This window comes from Protomyctophum bolini, assembly GCF_963924005.1.
Source record: "Protomyctophum bolini genome assembly, chromosome: 20".
NCBI classification, from domain to species: Eukaryota; Metazoa; Chordata; class Actinopteri; order Myctophiformes; family Myctophidae; genus Protomyctophum; species Protomyctophum bolini.
The window spans coordinates 22,973,917-23,000,062 of record NC_137881.1 but is presented as its reverse complement, the minus strand read 5'-3'; the positions used below and the strand labels follow the sequence as shown (position 1 = coordinate 23,000,062).

The 26,146-nt window shown below is 43.9% G+C and overlaps 1 protein-coding gene across 1 annotated transcript in view; it reads right to left on the bottom strand.

Annotated features, from left to right (window-relative positions):
• The window catches only part of LOC308335260 (netrin receptor UNC5D-like), a gene marked incomplete at its 3' end in the record, with an annotated part of 124,024 nt that extends 118,749 nt beyond the window's left edge, over nt 1–5,275 (bottom strand). Inside the window, exon 1 of the mRNA XM_080792278.1 lies at nt 5,147–5,275. Coding sequence (XP_080648404.1) covers nt 5,147–5,231 — 85 coding nt within the window. The 5' untranslated portion in view covers nt 5,232–5,275. The remainder of the gene's footprint in view (nt 1–5,146) is intronic.
• Between the last annotated feature and the right edge of the window lie 20,871 nt (nt 5,276–26,146).

Here is a 26,146-nt window from a genome sequence, read left to right as displayed (position 1 = left end):
CCGCTGCAGTTTGTTGGAGCAATGTGTGTCGACGGGAAGGTGGAACAATTTACACTCTGGGCGGAAGTGTGCCGGAAGTGTGCACGGCACGCTACGCCATGCTGCCACTCAAGTGACTACTGGCCAATCACAGCACATCTTTTCCAGGACTTGTCAGACCTGAACATCTGCTCTGTGTCGCGTGCGGAAACTTCTGTGAAGCGCCAACGCGGAAGCTTGCCCTCTCTTGAGGCCATTCTCTACCTTTCCTAGAGGTGTCTACCTTTCTATGCAACACAATCTCACTCCCCAAAATGCCAACCCGGGCACTTCCGCACTCCAGGAATGCAGTTCTCAAACTCAAGACGTAAAAGGGTGAGTCTGCAAAAAAAAACAGTTCAAACGACAGGGTGGGCCAAGTGGACGAGCGGCACCAACAAGCGAGCTGTCAGGTGAGCGAGTTTCACTCAACCGTTTGACTTCTTGGGGTACAGTGGCACTGGCAGGGAACTTTAACGTTTTTCAGGACATGTAGTCATGTACCGCTTAGCCGAGGAACAGATGAATCAGGGATCCCCACCACATTTGTATAACATTATGTTGCAGATTGAACCTTTTCATAGATTTCATAGATAACTTCAGTCATGTTGGACAGCACTAACATCAGTGTTGTGTAAATTCATGTTTGTTAATAGGTTAACAAAGCAGGTGGCTTGCACACATCCAGTTCCTTGCTGGTGCTGAACTGTGTTTATTTTGTTAAAACACCATTTAAGGACGTGAACGGCCTCAGGGTTCATTGTGGTCTATCACCACAAACATTTTGCATGGCCGCATCAGACCTCATCCCACGTTATAAACAATAAAATCCACGTAGGAATCATTGTAGAAACATGATAGTAGTTTGATAATCATAACACACGGGCGGCCCCATCTTGGCGAGCGCAGCCTCAGACTTTTACAGAGAGAGTGCCGTCAGCGAGAGGGCACGGTCATGTGACCCATGCAGTGACAGCTATAGTCAGTGGCCCTGTGGCCCCATGAAGTGAACAGAGTTGTCACAACTCTCATCTAAACGGCGCTGCCTCAGACGGAAAAGATGAAATTCTTTAGGGTCACTGTCACAATGACATGAGGGACTTTAATTGAGTGCATAAAATGCACCATACTATATTTAGCTCACTGAATGCAATGAATGAATATTCGGATGTTTCTTAACGGTCGGCTAACCGGTTAACCCCCGACATCCCTAATAGGAGGGCTCAAAAATAAGGGGGGGGGGGGGGGGGGGGTCTATTACACAAAGATTTGGCAGCCCCCTGTAGTAACTTAGCCCATGTGTGCATACAAATTGAAAATTGTATTCACACATGCCATTTTGGAAAGAAGAACTTGTGAACAGGTGTTACCACTGTTAGTAATGAAGGCTCTGTTCCATTCTGGTCAAACAGAGTCAGGGTGCTGCTATTGTGCGTGTTGGTAACTGAAAACAAAGTGTCCTTGAGTGGGTTCCAAATGGCCCTGTACGAGTGTGTAATAATAATAATAATAATAATAATAATAATAATAATAATAATAATATATACGATTTATATAGCGCTTTTCTAGGTACCCAAAGTCGCTTTACAGAAAAAGTACAGACATATTTATTAGAAAACTATTTAAAAAGGTTTAAAAGGTTAAAAACTAGAAATCAAAATCAAAGAGGACAAACAAGAAGGGGTTTGTCAGTGTGTGTGTGGGGGGGGGGGTTATGTAGGGAAAGCCAGTTTGAAAAGGTGGGTTTTGAGTGTGCTTTTGAACAGGTAACTCTGAGAGTGTACAAATTGATCCAAATGGAGGGTCCATTTGTACACTCAGTGTTATGAAGGTCCTTGAAATTAAAACAAGTTCAAAGACCACTCAAGCCCCCAGTCTCTATCCTTTTAATACTCTATGGGACCACTGCACACTAAATGGAACAGAGCCTTAATTAGTACCAACGATAACACCTGTGAAGGAGGTAGGGAAGCAGCCTGGAAGCAAGGAAGCTTAGAGAAGGAAAGGAAATGGTCATGTGCCTGGGCTGCACCATGAGCCTTTCATGGACACTTTCATGGGAGCCAAAACTCACACCGGAAGTTCAATGAATGCATGGCAGTGAAAGGAGCCGGCTGGACCAGCTAATAACAAACATTATTTCTGAACAATTGAGACCTTTGTCATATAATCGGTTCAGGAATATAAAAGAAGACATATCACAGGTTGTTTGCACAGTAGCCTATATAATTTTACAGCAGCAGGTATGTTTTCTGGCTCTGCGGTATCGCGAGATTGGACTGACACTGACAGACAGGAAACAGTGGGAAGTCTCGCGATACTTGGTACATTCAGAAAGGTGCTTTGTGCTCTTTAGATTCCACGGGCTGTATTTTGCATGTCTTAAGTACCAGGTCTTATTACTTAACTTAAGACCTGGAGGCGTGATCAATGCCATTTGGCTATTCTGAGCATTGATCATGCCTCCAGGTCTTAAGTTAAGTAATAAGAGCTGGTACTTAACCCAACCCATTTTGACGTGAGATCAGATTCTAAATATGTCTTCTATATCCTGACAGTTTTCTGAAAAAGCCATGTTTCGTTCTTCGATTTTTCAAAAATAGCAGACCTACAAGCTTGTATAGCGCGCCACTCGGTGGCTGCTATTTTTCAATAGATAAAGCATTTCATAATGCTAACACCAAAAGGGGTTCCCGCCGCAAATGGGTTAAGACACGCAAAATACAGCCCCACATCTCTATAAAATTACACAGTGTACACATCGAAAAGCAACACAGCAGACAGTAAGGGTGATATCCGTCACTACATGTACTTGTAGGCTGAGAGGGCAGAGCCTGTCATTGGGGAATGTAGGACAGAGTACAGAGGCACTAGGGGCTCCTCACGGGTAGCAGCGCCAAATTAATTGGCATATAACGACTACATTGGGAGAAAAAGGGATACAAAATAATTGGCTACTCTAAATACATAAAAAAATTAAATGGAAATATACACTTCGGCACACAGAATAAGGCAGGCCAGGGGGTGAAACTGAGACTATTTATTATTATTATTCCCAGAAGGTCTCTCTTCCCACTCAGCTAAATGAATGAATGCACGACTTCAGCCCAGGACTGTTAATATCAAACATGAGATGTTTGGGGTAGAAGTGACCATGTACAATGGCTACGTTTACATGAAGGGTGATCATTCCGAATAAATACTTCCGAATAAAATACATCCGATGTAATGTTTTTTGCCGCGAGTTTACATGGGAAATGGTCATTCCGAATGAGTGTTTATATGGAGAAGTGATAGAAGACATGATACATGTTAATTCACGTGAAACTACGCCATCTGTTGGACACATAAAATATAGGCAGTTTAGGCCTACTACTATACTTTGTATCTACAGCACGGCCAGGGCACGCAACGCAACACTGATGATTATTATTGTATCGGGTCGCTCGTTATTTTTGAGAGAGAGAGAGAGAGAGACCGTTGAACACACACACACACACACACACACACACACACACACAGATCAGGGGTATCTCATCTGCTGCTGCTCCACGTTTTTTTTGTGGATTTCGGATCTGAAAAAAGGAACGAAATAACGCGCTCTATGTGCAAACTCCTCGGCGCCGACGGCGCGCCTTGGATATGAGGCCTTGGAGCATGCTCAGAAAGACCAGAATGAATTTACATCCGAAGCAGTGTATACATGAGTCAAATTTTCTTTCAATCGCATTGAACAATGGAGTAATCCGGCCAGTGACATCGGAATGGTTTTTAGATCGCATCGAGCGTTTTCATTCGGATGTAAGTTTTTGTAGGTGTTTACATAACAACGTTTAATAGGATTGAACTTCTATTCGGAATGAAAAGGGGATTTAACTGCTCATGTAGGCCTACAGCCTATCGAAATCAGTGTCGCCAGGGGTCTTCAGACAAATAAAATACATATTAATTTGGGGGGTCAACTGTTTTTTAAATGGTGCAACCACTTCATTACGGAGCTTTGTGTGTCTCTGGGTCTGTCCCTGGCTTGCTGGCTGGCTGGGTCTGTCCGAGCACAAAATATCTGTCCGAGCACGAAAATAGCGTTTGGTTGGTTTTCACAACCAAGTGTCACATATTAACTGTATATGATGGTTTCGGGTGTGACAGTACAGTACACTACACTACAGTACAGTACAGTACATTGACCCCCTGGCTCGGCAGAACCGGGCCGGTACCCTGGGCGCCTTCCTGTGGGTCTGGAAGTTCCGGGGACCCCCGGGGACCCCCACACAGAGTTGCACCACTTACTTCACACGGGTGTGATTTTTAAACAAACATTACACAGCAAGCCCAATAAGCAACTATAAACAAGCCCACTATCTACAACTACCAATATTTAAAGTGACTTTAGCCTAAAGATAAACCTGTCCAAAGTAATGCAATACTACTGTTATAAAAACACCGATGTCATTCACAGGAATTGATGAAGCTCAATGAAAGAATGCTGTAATGAAGCTACGAGCCATATGACAGCTTTAGGGAGACCAACTGTCCTGTCTTTAGAAGTGTTAAGCCATTCATTCAGAGCATAATTAGGCTTTATCACTCACGCCTGTCAACTCCACACAGTTACCTTCCTATAATTACTAGCCCACTTAAAACGATATGAACTGATGCTCATCAAACTAAGCATCTTTATCTCTCCACTGCAATTAACCACTAAAACTTTGATTTAGGCGTCATATATCCTAAGGTGATGTAATTCACTGTGACTTCTATACATTCACAATAAATAATAAAATGATGGAATTGTAGGAGGCAGTCCTTGGGTCGACTATGAAATGGACTCATTCACAGTCAGTCAGTCAGTCACATAAACTAAAATATTGTATTAATGTAAAGGAGTCAAAGGACCACCATAATAGATCTGGTTGAATTTGTAGTCTACTCTCACAGTTAGTTACACACTGCACTGTAGCCCACGTAGCCCTGGTCCAGCGCGTTAGCGAGTACACATTCTGTAACTTAAGGGTCCATTTGGAGCGCCCTCAATGAAACCTGAGAGTCCCTGGAACGGGTACCACTTTGAGTCGAGAACCACACTGTGTTCAATAAATAACATTTTAAACTGCGCCTTTAGCCTTACCTCGTGCTGAGGTGGCAGGGACCTGCAGCAGGCAGAGAAGAAACGCGAGGAAGAAGCCACAACTTAACGCTGGAAAGTGTCCCATCACTGCTGATCCGCTGCTTCCGCTCCCCGTCGACTCGGACCTGCATGGCGTTCTTGTCGGGCTGGCGGTTCCTCTTCAGTCTTCACGGCCCGGTTAGAACGCTTTATTTATCATTAACATAATCTGACTAATTCTGGAAAAGCGAGACACCCATGCGACGTCTGGTTGGAAATCGTGGTGCTGAGAGAAGAGATGTGGAGGAGTCGTCGCGGGGTGTGTCGTGTGTGGCTCTCCGGAGCCAGATGGATTGGATGGATGCATGCACTGTCTGTACGTGGGGGGGGGGGGGGGGGGGGGGGCTGGAGCCTGGAGGAGAGAGAGGAGAGAGAGAGAGAGAGAGAGAGAGAGAGAGAGAGAGAGAGAGAGAGAGAGAGAGAGAGAGAGAGAGAGAGAGAGAGAGAGAGAGAGAGAGAGAGAGAGAGAGAGAGAGACCCTTTTATTTACAAACTAAAAACCAGTGATACTTCAGTTGTTTTCAAGACATTTGAGGTGTCTGTCCTAACACAAGCCCTTGACAATGAATGGCCAGTTTTGAGTTGCATAAATTGCATTACATTGCATAAACACAAACATTGTGTAAACACAAACAAAATGATCATTGAGCAAGAGTGCCCCTCACTTCACACAGGTGTGATCTTTATTGTCCTATTAGTATGAAAACTACACTCTTGTTTTGCTTCTATAATGTCTGAAGAAAGCCGAACAAACTTTTTTGTAACTTTTACTTAGGGAGGGGGAGAGAGAGAGAGAGAGAGAGAGAGAGAGAGAGGCAGACAGACAGACAGACAGACAGACAGACAGAATGTGTGTGAGAGAGAGAGACACCTGTGGGTCTGTTGAGAGAGAGAGAGAGAGAGAGATAGACATCCGACCACATTCCATTTTCAATTAACTTTCTACTCCACTGCAAATTCTGCAATTATTTGTTATCTTAAGTTACTAGTTACTTTGAAGCTTATGAATATTATGAAAAGGATCCCTGGCCAATAAGAGTCAGTGTATTAATACATTATATTTGCCTCGGCTCTATAACTACAACTAAAAACACCTTAAATATTACATCTTTCACTTATAGGGAAATTTGCCCATTATGTGGTCCTGCCCTACGGATTGTGCTAATACAATGTGTCAATAAAGTATTTTCAAATATTGCCTTGATGCTCATAACCTCAGTCACAAAGTATTAAGTTGTTTTTTAGTTAGCACATGCATTCCATAAATTCCATAGGGCTGGACCACACGTGGACAAATTACATCAATTTGTGATCGGAGCACTGCTATTGAGTGTAAAACTGACTGATAAATTACATATGTTTAAGGTGTTTTAATGTAAGGACTATAGAAAAGAATACCAGCACACACGTAGTATCCCGGAAGGATTAAAGCTTTATTTTGTTTCCCCCCAGCAACTTAATGTAAGGACTAGCCTGCTCTCATATTATTGCTTTTATAGTGTGAATATATCGTCAAAATGTTGGCATACATTACTACTACACATCACATCGCGACATGTTGAGAGCTTGTAGATCTACAATTTTCACTAGTTTTAGACTATAGTTTACAGTGAAAAGGAACTACAACATCCAAAAACACAGCAAGGGAAGTATGTGAGAGGAAGAGGGTGACTGAGAGAGTGAATGTTTGACATTGAAGTCATCTTTAATGGTGTGAATCTTGCCTTTGTGCCAGGAAGGCGGTGAATGGTGAATTGTGGATGGACAGTTATATCTCCAAGGCTGTTAGAAAGCGTGACAACAGTGCTGCTGCTATCCAACACAATGCTCCAATGCCCAGAAGATGAGACTGAGGTATGATGTTTACTGAAGTGACAACAGTTGACTATAGGCACAATAATGCTTTGTCTATTTCTTTTGAATAAGCCCCACCATTTTGTAGTTTTTTGTGAGAAGAGAGAGGGCTTGGTTGGGATGGAATGGCTTAGGATAGCCCCATATGCCCCCGTCCCTACGCTCATTCTGTTCTCCGTGTTGAGGTCCCACCGATAATTATCGGATAATTAGAAAGAAGATTTATTTTGTTGTTGTTTTTCTTCTTTGTAATTATTTGTTCAGCCCAAAATGTTATGTTTATTGTCATGATTTGTCACGATACGAGTTGGCCTTGTCCAAGGCTTACAGATCTTTAAATAAATACTTTTTGAAACGTCTATGGGAAAAATGCATGGGAAATTATTTTCCAGCCGCTCGTCATCATGAAAGGGGGTGGGACTGCTACTTTAAAATATTGTGCATAGCATTCACCCATGCATACACACATTCATACACCATTGGCGGAGGAAACCTGCACATCAGGAGCAATTAGGGGTTCAGAGACTTGCTAGGACACTAACCCGTTGGGCGCACTTTGTGGTTCCCATCCAGATGCTCTGTACCGGCCACTCTCATTTAAAGCACACATTACAGCGGTTACTCGATCCTGTAGGTTTACACCATAGACGGTTTACACTCTATAACATGTGACGTATCAGACCCTTCCTCACCTCAGGAATCAGCCCAGCTCCTTATCCAAACATCAGTCTTGACTATTGTAACTCCCTATACTCACTTCTACAACATTGCTTTTAATTGATCTTTTATTTTTTATTTTTTGTTATTCATGTCCTCACTGTATTGCATTACTGCTTTTTTTTAATGTTGTTGCCTTGCTTTTCTTTTATTCTCCATTGTTCTGTAAAGCACTTTGAGCTGCATTTCATGTCATGAAAGGTGCTATACAAATAAAGTTTTATTATTATTATTATTATACTGGCCTACCGGCATGTGCACTTTAATAAGCCTCTCCAATTGATCCAAAATTCTACAGCTCGCCTTGTCTTCAACCAGCCAAAATGCTCACATGTCTCCCCCCTTCTCCGCTCCCTCCATTGGCTCCCGGTCTCCGCAGCACAGAGTACAAAACTCTGATGCTAGCCTTCAAAGCAACCAAAGGTATGGCACCCCCATATCTTGCAAGTCTGATTGGACCCTACAAACCCTCCCGCACGCTCAGATCAGCCAACGCAGGGAGGCTGGAAGTACCTTCGCAAAAAATGCAGGGAAAACACACGTCCCAAACGCTTCTCCCTTCTGGCTACAAAACTATGGAATGCACTTCCCATAGCAATCAGAACTGCAGACTCAATCTCAATCTTCCGCCATAGTCTGAAAACCCATCTATGCAGACTCCATCTATGCAAGTGCCCAAAAACTGCCCATAGCACTTGCCGTTGCACTTGCCCTAGCCTCGATGGCCTACGTATGCATAGGTCAATGTACTGTATGTCATTTAGAATGTATGTATAGCACTCTATAGTTTATACGCATAGTTTCACTGTTAGGTTCTTAGCTTACGTATGATTCATGATGAATTAATGTATTTGATGCATTACCATGTTTTTTGTTCTTGCTTACTGTAAATCACTCTGGATTACGAGCGTCTGCTAAATTCCTAAATTGTAAATTGTACTAAAACAGCTGAAATGTGCCAAGATGGGACCAAGGCATGTGTCTTCTTCTCTGCATGTGCTGGAAATGTCTTGCAAATGCACCTGAATTAGTGCCATCTACTCTGTCTCCTCCTCATTTTGGAGCATTATGTTTGATGGCTGGGAAGTTTAATCTCATGCAATGAAAACTGAGCTCTTGCAGCGTCTGATGCCCTGTTTCCAAGGCTCTGTTGGCTGTTGAGTTAATGAGTGCTTTAGGCTTGTTCTATGCAATAAGGATCATAACACAGCATAGAAAATGCAATACTGCAAATTAATTTGCTGTCTTAGCAAACACATTGGTAGGTGCGTGCATGCGTGCTCCTTAAATGTATAACCCATACATGGGCAACTGGCCTCCACCCCCACTTAATGCTGCCCGCAGGTTGATATTGGAATACTATATATTGATTTCAGCTGTTATAATTTGAAACATGAAAACATAACCTGCTTAATTAGTCTATACCTTTGCCTGAGGGCAAGAAGCGTGCACGCTTCCGTGTCTTTGGCGGCAGACTGCTGGGCGAGCGCTGGCACTTTGGCAGATCAACATGGAATGAATTCTGTACTGGCCATTTAAGGAGCATGTCTTGAGTGTACAAGGTTTGATGAGGTCTGATCAATATATGGAATGTCAGAACAGGTCAGCTCCATACAGTATATGGAGATCTAAGGTGTACAGGGTATGGGTGATCGATGTCGAGTCGGTCAAACCCACGGTTGTCCAGAACCACCCCAAAAAGGCCTATTCCTGGGTTCTGGACAGGGCCCCTGCCCAGTGTCCATATACAGTATGGCCTGTTCTGACATCATTCTGACGTGTGCATGACACACTGGGACTACACATTTCACGCCCCCACATGAGACAGCGGCCCCACTTCAGGTCCGTTAGAACGGTTTACTGCAGCTGTCAATGCAATCCCTATGAGGTGCTTGAGGTGCCTAAATGGATGGAAACTAAAAGACACAGTGAGGCAGCTTTCTGCTTCTATTGGCCAACAGCCTGGAATAAACTCCCATTACAGTTTAGACAGGCACCCTCCGTAGCCATATTCAAAGCACAGCTCACAGCTAAACTCCATATGGGCATAAAAGGGACACAGTCACAGACAGATCTGGGTGGGACATACATTTCCAACTCGCATCGTTCCAAGTAGGCCATTTCCAGACGGGCACCGCTCTAGTAAAGTTAATAATGCATTTGGGAAAAAAATAATCATATTTTTTCTACTTTTGTGTGACATAAAATAACGAAGTAGGGCATTAATTACAACAAAAAAAACTACAGAGATACTGTACATGGTTTCTGCTATTTTCAAAATATTTATTTGTGGAACCGAAATTGTAATTCCTCAACATTCTAAAATGCTTAATCATACAATATGATTATTTTGGGGGGTTGCGGCCTGAAAAAGGTTGAGAACCACTGCTGTAGTCGACAATGTATAACCCAAATAATCCATCTGACTGCTGAGCAAGAATAGACCTTAAGCTTCCTCCATAGGCTACTGCAAATAACTATAATGTTGTTCTGTGTGGAGCCACGGTGACAGCAGAACAGAAATAGACTAGCTTGTAATACTAACACATTCAATTTCTATCAGGTTAGTATAAATCATAGTCCATCAAATACATGAAATAATGGTGACTGTGTGTGCATGCGAGCCTGCCTGCCTGCCTGCCTGCAGAGCTGTCGGTCTTCATGTCAACATAAAAAAGACAGTCAACCAGCCAAGCTCTACACACACTCCCACGGTTTGGTTTGGTTTGGTTTGGTTCGATGTGACGTGATGAGAAAAAATAAAGTATTTTCATATTCTGGTATTGCAATAATGGCAAAAACTAGTTTTTGTTCATAAAACTAAAAACATAAAAGGCTTGAAGGCCCCAGGCAAGGCACATTTATTTGTGCTAGAGTGTTTCATACACAAGGACAATTCAAGGTGCTTTTACAAAAAAGCATGTCTTGAAAAAAGCATTCAAAGACATGCTGTAAAAGGATGCACAGAACATCAACATAATTATATCAGTGATTCAGCAATGCATGAGTTAACAGCTTCGTTTCCACAGCTGTTTGCCACTGCATGAGCTGGTTTAATTAAATCCAGGGGCCTTTAACACTGACATGAACTTAAAAGACAGTGGGGTAAACATGTTCTGGACATACTGTGCATGTACTGTAGTCTACATACTGTATGTTGCCGCCAAGACTAGTCAGAATCGAGCTGAGGTACACAGTCGATTTCTTAATGGCAACAGGGGGATCTCTTGCTAGAGATCGAGAGACTCCTTGTTTTGGCTGCGGAAGACAGTTCAGTCAATTGCCTTCTTTGAATCTGGTCTGGACTGTATATAACAGCTACGTCAGCTGTCCCTTAGGTTTAGGTTCTTATCATAGGGGCGAGAGTCCTCCTGAGCCTTAGATTACAGATTACGGGTTGAGTCTAGAATCTGTTGCATCTGAAACAAAGCGGTTGTTTGTCGCATGCGGACAGGGGTTGACTGGACTACATTTCAATTTAAGCCTTAAGCAGTTGTTTCACCCCTGATTTAAAATTGTGAGTGCCGGCGTTAAGTTTATCAACTGTATCTCGGTTCTGATACCTTTATTTTTTGGAAACGATATTGCAAAAAGGGTTTTCGCCACAGTTTGTAGGCGGGCTCGACCCAGCTAGACCCCATTTTGACCTGTGCAGGCATATCCTGCCACGGAACCTCATCTCAGAGCTAAAGCGTATAGCAGCGTAGCTATTGAGGTTCCAAACGGAGCCACTGGTGAATGCAAATGAACCTTGTGCGCGGCTGCAACTTGCAGCGTGGGCCAAGCTTTTTTACGCTGCAAGTTGCAGCCGGGCGCAAGGTTAATTTCCATCCACCAGGTGTTTAAAAACCCGGAAGAGACGCCTGCTCTAAGCTGCATCTTGCATCTTCGTGACGCTACTCTCTGGGACTACTGCATGAGAACGCGTCACGAAGATACAAGATGCAGCTTAAAGCAGGAGTCACTTCCTGGTTTTTAAACAGCTGGTGGATGGAAAATGAAGCTCGCGCACGGCTGCAACTTGCAGCCGTGGGGGGGGGGGGGGTGCTTCCCAATAGCACCGCTCACGCTGCAAGTTGCAGCTGCGCCATTTAGTTACCAGTTACTTTGTATTACAAAACATACATCACCCACTTCAGCCCTATATACATTTCAACCATTTGAAAATAGTCAATCTACAAGCTCACTGCAGTGGCCCCATTTACATGCAGAAATTAATTCAGAATGAATGGATTCATTCCAGTCATCAGAATAAAATGCTCATGTAAACACCTCAATTGGAATAGAATATCCCATTCCGAATAAATTTTCATTCCAGTCTGGAGGGGTGGTATATACCGTTTGAATCGGTATAGATCACCATATAAACACTTTATTCCGAATGCTACTGGGAGTTTGGAATACATGTATTATTTTACACATGTCTGCCCTTAGTAGACTATAGTGCTTTATGCCCATGTCCAAGCAGGGATGGCCATTTGGAGACATTTTATGTGCGCAGAAATGTGCTATTTTACCCATTCGAAAAATACAATACCAGTTGTTTTTCCCCATAATAAAATGCGCTATTTACAAACCCATCTGCGAATTACAGTGCCATTGCCAATTGCAGTGTATGGGTGTATGGATGCTGTGTTTTTTAGTTCTGGGTTGTTTTGGGTGGAGGTCGTATGTGGTTGCAGGGACTGCCCTTCAAAATATTTTTTTATTTTATGTTATCAGATAATAGCTGTTAGTGTTTGTCGGTTATTATTTTCTTAAGGGATAACGGTTATTGGTTGGCCATCTCTAGTCCAAAGTTATATTCCGAATGAATGCTTTGGTCATGTAAACAATTGAAGAATAGGAATACTTGTATTCAGGTTCCATGTAAACAGTTGGGTATGAATGAATGAATGAATTAATTCTGAATACATTTTGTGCATGTAACTGAGGCCAATGTGTTGCATCAGCTTGTAGATCTATTTTCAAAAGATCTTTATCCATTTGAAAACTTTTCAAACTTTTTCCACCGCTGTGCTTTTTTTCCACCCGACAGCGGCAAGAATGTATTTCCTACTCGGTTCCTCTCTCTGTGTGTGTGTCTAGAGGCCGTTTTCTCCATTCCTTATGCCTAACGCTCCTTATGACTGGAGTCACGAGTCATTAGAGACAGGCTGACCTTGTGGGGAAGGTCTGGTGGTATAAGCAGTTTCACAGAGTCACACCGTAGCAACGTAGTTGCGTGCGTGCGTGCGTGTGTGTGTGTATGTGTGTGTGTCTGATATGTGCTGCTATAGTCCAGGAAGCAGACTAATGGTCCTCTGCTTTCCACCAACCATTAGTCTGAAATGGAGACTGAAGACTGGAAGGAACTGAAAAAGAAAAAAACACATTCCCTCTCTGTATCCTTTTCTTTACCATGATGTGGAGCTGTACATGTCTTCTAAAGGTTTTGTGGGAGTGTCACATGCAGACCACGGTGCCATTCACTGCAAAGGTGCTGGCAGATGACTGAACTAAATTAACCTTCAACTTGGAGACACCCTCGTGGCCTGACTGGAACTACATGAAACACTGACTGTCCATTGTAGTCCAAACATAGATTAAATCTGCAGGACCAACAAGTTAAAACCCATGTGTGTCATTTTTCGATTTTAGTGTTTTCAAAATGTGGTTTCACATTTTAATAAGCATGCTTAACATGGATAAGTGGATTAAATACATGTTTTTTCCTCTCTTCTGTGTACTTTTGAAGGTTTTTTCAGCATGTCTTTGAATGCCTTTTTATGACTTTTGTAAAAGCACCTTGAGTTGTCTGTATGAAACACTCGAGCAAAAATGAACGTACCTTGCCTGGGGCCTTCAAGGCTTTTATGTTTTAGTTTTGTGAACTTGTGGAGCCCATTAATCATTTGTTGACCACTGTAGTTTTCCGTATGTCAAAAACAGACACAGAATAGCAGTGGTGGAAGAAGTAAGATTTAGTTTTTATGAGTTGCAATTCAAATGTTGTGTGTGTGTGTGTGTGTGTGTGTGTGTGTGTGTGTGTGTGTGTGTGTGTGTGTGTGTGTGTGTGTGTGTGCGTGCGTGCAGAAATGTGACCATCTGTGATACATGTGCATCACATGAGAAACAGTCATTATCAAGATTCACCAGCAACAATTATGTAATGGGAATGTTGGAGTCTGCTTACCACCGCCCGCCTTCACCGAAGAGTGCCTGATCCTGACTGAGGGTAGACAGAGTTGCTTGTTCTGCATGGCCAAGCCGCGCAGGTGCTGTCATATCACGTTGATTGAGGAGATAGATTGGTAGGAACCGCCCTATGACGTGGTCCAGCTTAGAGCGCTGCACTCTGCCTCCTTGTGTGTCTCTCTCTTTGGTGAGGCGTCTACCTGGTCCCTCAGTGAGACTCCACAATAGAAAGAAAAATGTTGAGATATTTTTGTTAGATTTTATCCACACAAATCTTGTATGGGGTCCCTGACACAAAATAGTTTCAGATGGTCAAATACTAACAGATTTGTGGTTCCTTGACACCAAAACCACTGGTTAAACCATGAGACACTCCCTGACCAGGAACTGAACCGGTACAAAAGTGGTGAAAGTGCCGAATCCTATAGCCACTAGAAGATCATCAGGCACATGCTTTATAAAAAACATGCAATGTACTGTCAATCACTACGAATAATAGGGTACAGTAAAAAGGTAAATTTGGGCCGGTTCTACTTTTCTTTTTTTATTATTTTATCCCACGATTTTGCAACACATTTTTCACCCAGTGTCAATTATCTAATGTAATCCTGGGGGCTACACTTCCTCTGCCAACATGTGGAGGGCAGCAGACTGACCTCATGTTTGCTTAGGTCGCATTCTCACCAGAGAGCTTTGCTGCGATTAAAACGAATCCTGCTGCGCATTTTCAGAAAGTGCGCTTCGTTTGGCAGGTGTGAAGGCTCTTTCGAATCCTAATGCGCAACAAAGAACCGCATTTTACTCCGAGCAAAAACGGGGGTTTCGCTTCGCTTCCAATCGCGCTTGACTACGATTCGGTGCAGGTGTGAATGCAATCCGCAGCAAATACAGGAAATGAAGCAAACATACGTCAGGCGGGTGAGGAGCTGAACACAGTTGGAGACGGAGAAGGCATATTTTACGCAGCGCAAAGATGTCCCGTTACCGTGGATAGACGTGGTCGAATGAGGAGAGTGGAGACTGAAGCCCTGATCGAAATGAGGACGAGTACATTAATCAATTGCTTAAGAAAACACAAACACTGCAGTGCAGTGTAATAGTATTATAGCCTACAGAATATTCTGTCTGTCTGTGCGTGCCGTAAACATGGAGTGCTGTCACTGTGTGGGGACTAGTGGGGAGTAGGAACTTTCATCTCGATAAACTTGTAAACATTTTGCGCTGCTGTCTGTTATATCAGTGCGCTCAGCGCTGTGCCTCCATGCCCAAAAGAACAGTGCGTGCGTGGCTGCGTGCTTATAGTGAGAGAGCGAGAGAGGGGGGGGCAGTCCCAGACCGTCGGCACGACACATAATGCACGTTATGAGTATAATTATCACCATAGATTTATCATTTCACTGTGTAGGCTAGTTTATGAATGTAACACATTGATAAAGGTCCCCCCTGCTGCGTTTCCAATTGCTGCGGATCATGACAGTGTGAAGGCAAACCGTAGCCAATTAAATATGCAAGAATCCCATTTCTCCTCCCATACGCATTCGAGTCTACCGAAGTATTAGGTGAGAATGCGACCTTATATGCATGAGGAGTCCAAGCTGCTTCTTTTCACCTGACAAGAGGTTGGCATCAGGGACATGCTTTGTGTAATGTGCAATCTGTTATCAATCACTATGAATATCAACTGAACATCCCAGGTTCCACTAAAACTGCTTTTACCTGACCGGGAATCGAACCCGGGCCACAGCAGTGAGAGCGCCGAATCCTAGCCACTAGACCATCAAGGACATACTTTGTGTAATGGGCAATCTGTTGTCAATCACTATGAATATCATCTGAACATCCCAGGTTCCACTAAAACTGCTTTTCCCTAACCGGGAATCGAACCCGGGCCACGGCGGTGAGAGCGCCGAATCCTAGCCACTAGACCATCAAGGACATACTGTGTGTAATGTGCAATCTGTTGTCAATCACTATGAATATCATCTGAACACCCCAGGTTTCACTAAAACTGCTTTTCCCTGACCGGGAATCGAACCCGGGCCGCGGCGGTGAGAGCGCTGAATCCTAGGCACTAGACCATCAAGGACATACTTTGTGTAATGGGCAATCTGTTGTCAATCACTATGAAAAACAGAGCATTTGTACAGTATTCATGCCGATAAACAAAGTTCATCATTCCAAGTTTCTTAAATGTATAGAATGCAACAGTGTAGTTCAGATGATATCTTTTATTCAAATGAAGAGAGGCCTCTTACTCGCAGTTGGACTATGCTACCACACTCTAGATTCCACTAGACACCTACTTCCCTGACCGGGAATCGAACCCGGGCCGCGGCGGTGAAAGCACCGAATCCTAGCCACTAGACCATCAGGGACATTCTTTGCGTAATGTGCAATCTGTTGTCACTCACTTTCAAAACTAGGGCATTTGTACAGTAAAATATTCAGGCCGATAAACAAAGTTCATCATTAAGTTTCTCAAATGTATAGAATACAATACTGTAGTTCAGATGATATCTTTTATTGAAATGCAGACGGGCCTATTACTCAGAGTTGGACGATCTGAGCACACCCCAGGTTCCACTAAAATTGCTTTTCCCTGACCGGGAATCGAACCCGGGCCGCGGCCGTGAGAGCGCCGAATACTAGCCACTAGACAATCAAGTACATACTTTGTGTAATGGGCAATCTGTTGTCAATCACTATGAATATCATCTGAACATCCCAGGATCCACTAAAAGTGCTTTTCCCTGACCGGGAATCGAACCCGGGCCGCGGCGGTGAGAGCGCCGAATCCTAGCCACTAGACCATCAAGGACATACTTTGTGTAATGGGCAATCTGTTGTCAATCACTATGAATATCATCTGAACACCCCAGGTTTCACTAAAAGTGCTTTTCCCTGACCGGGAATCGAACGCGGGCCGCGGCGGTGAGAGCGCCGAATCCTAGCCAATGGACCATCAAGGACATACTTTGTGTAATGGGCAATCTGTTGTCAATCACTATGAATATCATCTGAACATCCCAGGTTCCACTAAAATTGCTTTTCCCTGACCGGGAATCGAACCCGGGCCGCGGCGGTGAGAGCGCCGAATCCTAGCCACTAGACCATCAAGGACATACTTTGTGTAATGGGCAATCTGTTGTCAATCACTATGAATATCATCTGAACACCCCAGGTTTCACTAAAAGTGCTTTTCCCTGACCGGGAATCGAACCCGGGCCGCGGCGGTGAGAGCGCCGAATCCTAGCCACTAGACCATCAAGGACATACTTTCTGTGATGGGCAATCTGTGGTCAATCACTATGAATATCATCTGAACATCCCAGGTTCCACTAAAAATGCTTTTCCCTGACCTGGAATCGAACCCGGGCCGCGGCGGTGAGAGCGCCGAATCCTAGCCACTAGACCATCAAGGACATACTTTGTGTAATGGGCAATCTGTTGTCATTTACTATGAATATCATCTGAACATCCCAGGTTACACTAAAATTGCTTTTCCCTGACCGGGAATCGAACCCGGGCCGCGGCGGTGAGAGCGCCGAATCCTAGCCACTAGACCATCAAGGACATACTTTGTGTAATGGGCAATCTGTTGTCAATCACTATGAATATCATCTGAACACCCCAGGTTTCACTAAAAGTGCTTTTCCCTGAACGGGAATCGAACCCGGGCCGCGGCGGTGAGAGCGCCGAATCCTAGCCACTAGACCATAAAGGACATACTTTGTGTAATGGGCAATCTGTGGTCAATCACTATGAATATCATCTGAACATCCCAGGTTCCACTAAAAATGCTTTTCCCTGACCTGGAATCGAACCCGGGCCGCGGCGGTGAGAGCGCCGAATCCTAGCCACTAGACCATCAAGGACATACTTTGTGTAATGGGCAATGTGTTGTCAATCACTATGAATATCATCTGAACACCCCAGGTTTCACTAAAACTGCTTTTCCCTGACCGGGAATCGAACCCGGGCCGCGGCGGTGAGAGCGCCGAATCCTAGCCACTAGACCATCAAGGACATACTTTGTGTAATGGGCAATCTGTTGTCAATCACTATGAAAAACAGAGCATTTGTACAGTACTCATGCCGATAAACAAAGTTCATCATTCCAAGTTTCTTAAATGTATAGAATGCAACAGTGTAGTTCAGATGATATCTTTTATTCAAATGAAGAGAGGCCTCTTACTCGCAGTTGGACTATCCTACCACACTCTAGATTCCACTAGACACCTACTTCCCTGACCGGGAATCGAACCCGGGCCGCGGCGGTGAAAGCGCCGAATCCTAGCCACTAGACCATCAGGGACATGCTTTGTTTAATGTGCAATCTGTTGTCACTCACTATGAAAACTAGGGCATTTGTACAGTAAAATATTCAGGCCGATAAACAAAGTTCATCATTAAGTTTCTCAAATGTATAGAATACAATACTGTAGCTCAGATGATATCTTTTATTGAAATGCAGACGGGCCTATTACTCAGAGTTGGACGATCTGAGCACACCCCAGGTTCCACTAAAACTGCTTTTCCCTGACCGGGAATCAAACCCGGGCCGCGGCGGTGAGAGCGCAGAATCCTAGCCACTAGACCATCAAGGACATACTTTGTGTAATGGGCAATCTGTTGTCAATCACTATGAATATCATCTGAACACCCCAGGTTTCACTAAAAGTGCTTTTCCCTGACCGGGAATCGAACCCGGGCCGCGGCGGTGAGAGCGCCGAATCCTAGCCACTAGACCATCAAGGACATACTTTGTGTAATGGGCAATCTGTTGTCAATCACTATGAATATCATCTGAACATCCCAGGTTCCACTAAAATTGCTTTTCCCTGACCGGGAATCGAACCCGGGCCGCGGCGGTGAGAGCGCCGAATCCTAGCCACTATACCATCAAGGACATACTTTGTGTGATGGGCAATCTGTTGTCAATCACTATGAATATCATCTGAACACCCCAGGTTTCACTAAAAGTGCTTTTCCCTGACCGGGAATCGAACCCGGGCCGCGGCGGTGAGAGCGCCGAATCCTAGCCACTAGACCATCAAGGACATACTTTGTGTAATGGGCAATCTGTGGTCAATCACTATGAATATCATCTGAACATCCCAGGTTCCACTAAAAATGCTTTTCCCTGACCTGGAATCGAACCCGGGCCGCGGCGGTGAGAGCGCCGAATCCTAGCCACTAGACCATCAAGGACATACTTTGTGTAATGGGCAATCTGTTGTCAATCACTATGAATATCATCTGAACACCCCAGGTTTCACTAAAACTGCTTTTCCCTGACCGGGAATCGAACCCGGGCCGCGGCGGTGAGAGCGCCGAATCCTAGCCACTAGACCATCAAGGACATACTTTGTGTAATGGGCAATCTGTTGTCAATCACTATGAAAAACAGAGCATTTGTACAGTACTCATGCCGATAAACAAAGTTCATCATTCCAAGTTTCTTAAATGTATAGAATGCAACAGTGTAGTTCAGATGATATCTTTTATTCAAATGAAGAGAGGCCTCTTACTCGCAGTTGGACTATCCTACCACACTCTAGATTCCACTAGACACCTACTTCCCTGACCGGGAATCGAACCCGGGCCGCGGCGGTGAAAGCGCCGAATCCTAGCCACTAGACCATCAGGGACATGCTTTGTTTAATGTGCAATCTGTTGTCACTCACTATGAAAACTAGGGCATTTGTACAGTAAAATATTCAGGCCGATAAACAAAGTTCATCATTAAGTTTCTCAAATGTATAGAATACAATACTGTAGCTCAGATGATATCTTTTATTGAAATGCAGACGGGCCTATTACTCAGAGTTGGACGATCTGAGCACACCCCAGGTTCCACTAAAACTGCTTTTCCCTGACCGGGAATCGAACCCGGGCCGCGGCGGTGAGAGCGCCGAATCCTAGCCACTAGACCATCAAGGACATACTTTTTGTAATGGGCAATCTGTTGTCAATCACTATGAATATCATCTGAACACCCCAGGTTTCACTAAAAGTGCTTTTCCCTGACCGGGAATCGAACCCGGGCCGCGGCGGTGAGAGCGCCGAATCCTAGCCACTAGACCATCAAGGACATACTTTGTGTAATGGGCAATCTGTTGTCAATCACTATGAATATCATCTGAACATCCCAGGTTCCACTAAAATTGCTTTTCCCTGACTGGGAATCGAACCCGGGCCGCGGCGGTGAGAGCGCCGAATCCTAGCCACTAGACCATCAAGGACATACTTTGTGTGATGGGCAATCTGTTGTCAATCACTATGAATATCATCTGAACATCCCAGGTTCCACTAAAAGTGCTTTTCCCTGACCGGGAATCGAACCCGGGCCGCGGCGGTGAGAGCGCCGAATCCTAGCCACTAGACCATCAAGGACATACTTTGTGTAATGGGCAATCTGTTGTCAATCACTATGAATATCATCTGAACACCCCAGGTTTCACTAAAAGTGCTTTTCCCTGACCGTGAATCGAACCCGGGCCGCGGTGGTGAGAGCGCCGAATCCTAGCCACTAGACCATCAAGGACATACTTTGTGTAATGGGCAATCTGTGGTCAATTACTATGAATATCATCTGAACATCCCAGGTTCCACTAAAAATGCTTTTCCCTGACCGGGAATCGAACCCGGGCCGCGGCAGTGAGAGCGCAGAATCCTAGCCACTAGACCATCAAGGACATACTTTGTGTAATGGGCAATCTGTTGTCAATCACTATGAATATCATCTGAACACCCCAGGTTTCACTAAAACTGCTTTTCCCTGACCGGGAATCGAACCCGGGCCGCGGCGGTGAGAGCGCCGAATCCTAGCCACTAGACCATCAAGGACATACTTTGTGTAATGGGCAATCTGTTGTCAATCACTATGAAAAACAGAGCATTTGTACAGTACTCATGCCGATAAACAAAGTTCATCATTCCAAGTTTCTTAAATGTATAGAATGCAACAGTGTAGTTCAGATGATATCTTTTATTCAAATGAAGAGAGGCCTCTTACTCGCAGTTGGACTATCGTACCACACTCTAGATTCCACTAGACACCTACTTCCCTGACCGGGAATCGAACCCGGGCCGCGGCGGTGAAAGCGCCGAATCCTAGCCACTAGACCATCAGGGACATGCTTTGTTTAATGTGCAATCTGTTGTCACTCACTATGAAAACTAGGGCATTTGTACAGTAAAATATTCAGGCCGATAAACAAAGTTCATCATTAAGTTTCTCAAATGTATAGAATACAATACTGTAGCTCAGATGATATCTTTTATTGAAATGCAGACGGGCCTATTACTCAGAGTTGGACGATCTGAGCACACCCCAGGTTCCACTAAAATTGCTTTTCCCTGACCGGGAATCGAACCCGGGCCGCGGCAGTGAGAGCGCCGAATACTAGTCACTAGACAATCAAGGACATACTTTGTGTAATGGGCAATCTGTTGTCAATCACTATGAATATCATCTGAACATCCCAGGATCCACTAAAAGTGCTTTTCCCTGACCGGGAATCGAACCCGGGCCGCGGCGGTGAGAGCTCCGAATCCTAGCCACTAGACCATCAAGGACATACTTTGTGTAATGGGCAATCTGTTGTCAATCACTATGAATATCATCTGAACACCCCAGGTTTCACTAAAAGTGCTTTTCCCTGACCGGGAATCGAACCCGGGCCGCGGCGGTGAGAGCGCCGAATCCTAGCCACTAGACCATCAAGGACATACTTTGTGTAATGGGCAATCTGTTGTCAATCACTATGAATATCATCTGAACATCCCAGGTTCCACTAAAATTGCTTTTCCCTGACCGGGAATCGAACCCGGGCCGCGGCGGTGAAAGCGCCGAATCCTAGCCACTAGACCATCAAGGACATACTTTGTGTAATGGGCAATCTGTTGTCAATCACTATGAATATCATCTGAACACCCCAGGTTTCACTAAAAGTGCTTTCCCCTGACCGGGAATCGAACCCGGGCCGCGGCGGTGAGAGCGCCGAATCCTAGCCACTAGACCATCAAGGACATACTTTGTGTAATGGGCAATCTGTTGTCAATCACTATGAATATCATCTGAACACCCCAGGTTTCACTAAAAGTGCTTTCCCCTGACCGGGAATCGAACCCGGGCCGCGGCGGTGAGAGCGCCGAATCCTAGCCACTAGACCATCAAGGACATACTTTGTGTAATGGGCAATCTGTTGTCAATCACTATGAATATCATCTGAACACCCCAGTTTTCACTAAAACTGCTTTCCCTGACCGGGAATCGAACCCGGGCCGCGGCGGTGAGAGCACCGAATCCTAGCCACTAGACCATCAAGGACATACTTTGTGTAATGGGCAATCTGTTGTCAATCACTATGAAAAACAGAGCATTTGTACAGTACTCATGCCGATAAACAAAGTTCATCATTCCAAGTTTCTTAAATGTATAGAATGCAACAGTGTAGTTCAGATGATATCTTTTATTCAAATGAAGAGAGGCCTCTTACTCGCAGTTGGACTATCCTACCACACTCTAGATTCCACTAGACACCTACTTCCCTGACCGGGAATCGAACCCGGGCCGCGGCGGTGAAAGCGCCGAATCCTAGCCACTAGACCATCAGGGACATGCTTTGTTTAATGTGCAATCTGTTGTCACTCACTATGAAAACTAGGGCATTTGTACAGTAAAATATTCAGGCCGATAAACAAAGTTCATCATTAAGTTTCTCAAATGTATAGAATACAATACTGTAGCTCAGATGATATCTTTTATTGAAATTCAGACGGGCCGGTCGAGTTCCATCTTCGTCCTTTTTTTGTTCCAAGTGTTCCAACATTGTTTCAACTTCCGGGCCACCGATTGGCCGGTGCCCGGATCGTGCAGGCCACCATTGGCTGGTTCCACCTGGGGTTCCACCTGGGGTTCCAACCCAGGAGCCAATGGGGGCATGGTCCCGCCCCTACCTCTCAGTAATTCCAAAACAGCACGGCGGCGGCCATCTTGTTACAGTGTGCGGTGGATGGACGTATTCATAATTTTAATAAATCGTACAAGGTGTTTGGAAAATATTTAAAGGCAGCAGGGCTTTCTCCAGGGGCCAATAAGGGATCGATTTTAATTTGGAACATTTCTGTCCATTTTTGGCTTAGTTATGGACATGTAGTATCTGTTAGCATGTTAGCTAGCTGCTGGATGATGATGATGATGATGGGTTCTTAATATTATGTGTGAATATTTCATATTTTTTTATTAAATCGTACAAGGCGGTTGGAAATTATTTAAAGGCGGCAGGGCTTTCTCCAGGGGCCAATAAGGGAACGATTTTAATTTGGAACATTTCTGTCCATTTTTGGCTTAGTTATGGACATGTAGTATCTGTTAGCATGTTAGCTAGCTGCTGGATGATGATGATGATGATGGGTTCTTCTTATTATGTGTGAATATTTCACATTTTTTTATTTAATCGTACAAGGCGTTAGTTAACAAAATGTGAAAATGATGTAATATGAGCCAGATTGTAGATTGGCTACTGAATCTGGAAGTATTCCTTTATTAAATGATTCTTCATAGTCTGGAATTGTAACTGATCAATTTTTTATTCGCCTTTATTTTATATGGAGGGACAGTCAGTGGTGTAAACTTTATTTATATAGCACATTTCATACATAAAATGCAACTCTGTCACATTCTGTCTCTCCCTCAGTCTGTGACTCCACACTGGCCTCCCATATCCCATTCCAGCACACCCAGTTCCATTTACACACCTGTCAACTACCTCGTCAGCCCAGCAGTGAACACTTCTCCAATCAACCTGCTCACTATAAAACTGGACTCAGTACAAACACTCATTGTCAGTTCATAACCTGTGTCACAGATGTCCTGCCTGTTAAATATTATACTCTAGTTTGTTGTGACTTTGCTCCTGGGTTCAACTCTGTCTGCATCCTTGACAACTCAAAGTACTTCACATATTAAACTTTATTTATATAGCACATTTCATACATAAAATGCAACTCAAAGTACTTCACATGAAAATAAAATAAAAAATAACAAGCAGCGGAATGCCAGAAACAAAAAGTAGGTCAATCTACAATTAGCAAATAAAAATAGCAATACAAAACAATATTCAACTATATTGACATTTATAATTAAATTGGTGTCTTTACACTGTAGAATTTTACATTTGATTTAAGTGTCTATTTGTTTGTCTCTAAATGTTTTGATGAATTGAACAATGCCCTTTTGGTAAACAAGTGTAAGGCTTAATTGGGTCGTCCACTCACAGTTAACAGTCTTTGTATTGAGTTTGTGCTTGAAATGTAGGCCTACTGTAATTCTGCAAACTGTTAATAAATATTTCAATCAATCAATCAAAATTGACATTTCAACTATTGATCAGACGCTGTGCATTGACGACACCTACTTAATTCCACTTAATTGCATGCATGCAGAGAAATCACAACATTGTGAGACGCACTGGGTCGTTGCCATGTTTTGCCACGGAAACCAGCGACCTGCCTTGTGTAAGTAAGTAAGTACATTTTATTTATAAAGCACCTTTCTTAACAATGTTACAAAGTGCTGTACAGTGACACAATAAAATCAATCATAATTAAAACAGTGACAGTACAACAAGCAAATAAGAACAACATAATCAAGTCAAATAAAATCAGAAAAATGTTCCCGAAATAAAAACGTTTTCAGTGGACGAAGCCAGGCTTGATACGAGCAGACGTGGCAACGCCATTGAAACACAGGGGCAATCTCCCGTTGGCCGAGAGGTTGGAACTCACGGGCCAATGGGAGCCTGCATGCTTTTGGGCGGCCAATAAGGGCAGGGGTAAAACAGAGAGAATTGTTCCGGATCCTGCGCGCTCAGAGTTGGACGATCTGAGCACACCCCAGGTTCCACTAAAACTGCTTTTCCCTGACCGGGAATCGAACCCGGGCCGCGGCGGTGAGAGCGCCGAATCCTAGCCACTAGACCATCAAGGACATACTTTGTGTAATGGGCAATCTGTTGTCAATCACTATCAGGGCCGGTTCTAGGCATAGGCGAACTAGGCGGTCGCCTAGGGCTTCAACCACTGAGGGGGCCTCGTCACAGGGAGAAGATTTTTTTTTTCATGTATCCCTTACATGGGCTACTGGCCACATGTGGCCCCCACCTAGCTTCTTAATTTTGATCTCAAAGTGCACCAGATTGAAGCATTTTCATGGCAAATTTACAATTTTTATCCGGCGTGGCAAAGCAGGAGGGGCTCTGTATAATATGTTGCCTAGGGCCTCAAAAGGCCTAGAACCGGCACTGATGGTCGGGGGGGTAGGACCAAGGGATTTGGGATTTGTTTATAAACATTTTGGTATTTGTTTATAAACATTTGTGATTTGTTTATAAACATTTGTGATTTATTTATAAACATTTTGGGATTCGTTTATAAACATTTGGGATTTGTTTACAAACATTTGGGATTTGTTTATAAACATTTGGGATTTGTAAGTCTCATGGGGGGGTAGGACCACTACCAGTTGGCCTGTAGTAAGTCTCATGGTCGGGGGGGTAGGACCAAGGGATTTGGGATTTGTTTATAAACATTTTGGTATTTGTTTATAAACATTTGTGATTTGTTTATAAACATTTTGGGATTTGTTTATAAACATTTGGAATTTGTTTACAAACATTTGGGATTTGTTTATAAACATTTGGGATTTGTAAGTCTCATGGGGGGGGGGGGGTAGGACCAAGTCTCATGGGATTTGGGATTTGTTTATAAACATTTTGGTATTTGTTTATAAACATTTGGGATTTGTTTATAAACATTTGGGATTTGTTTATAAACATTTGGGATTTATTTATAAACATATGTGGCCCCCACCTAGCTTCTTAATTTTGATCTCAAAGTGCACCAGATTGAAGCATTTTCATGGCAAATTTACAATTTTTATCCGGCGTGGCAAAGCAGGAGGGGGGGGGCCTCTGTATAATATGTTGCCTAGGGCCTCAAAAGGCCTAGAACCGGCACTGATCACTATGAATATCATCTGAACATCCCAGGTTCCACTAAAACTGCTTTTCCCTGACCGGGAATCGAACCCGGGCCGCGGCGGTGAGAGCGCCGAATCCTAGCCACTAGACCATCAAGGACATACTTTGTGTAATGGGCAATCTGTTGTCAATCACTATGAAAAACAGAGCATTTGTACAGTATTCA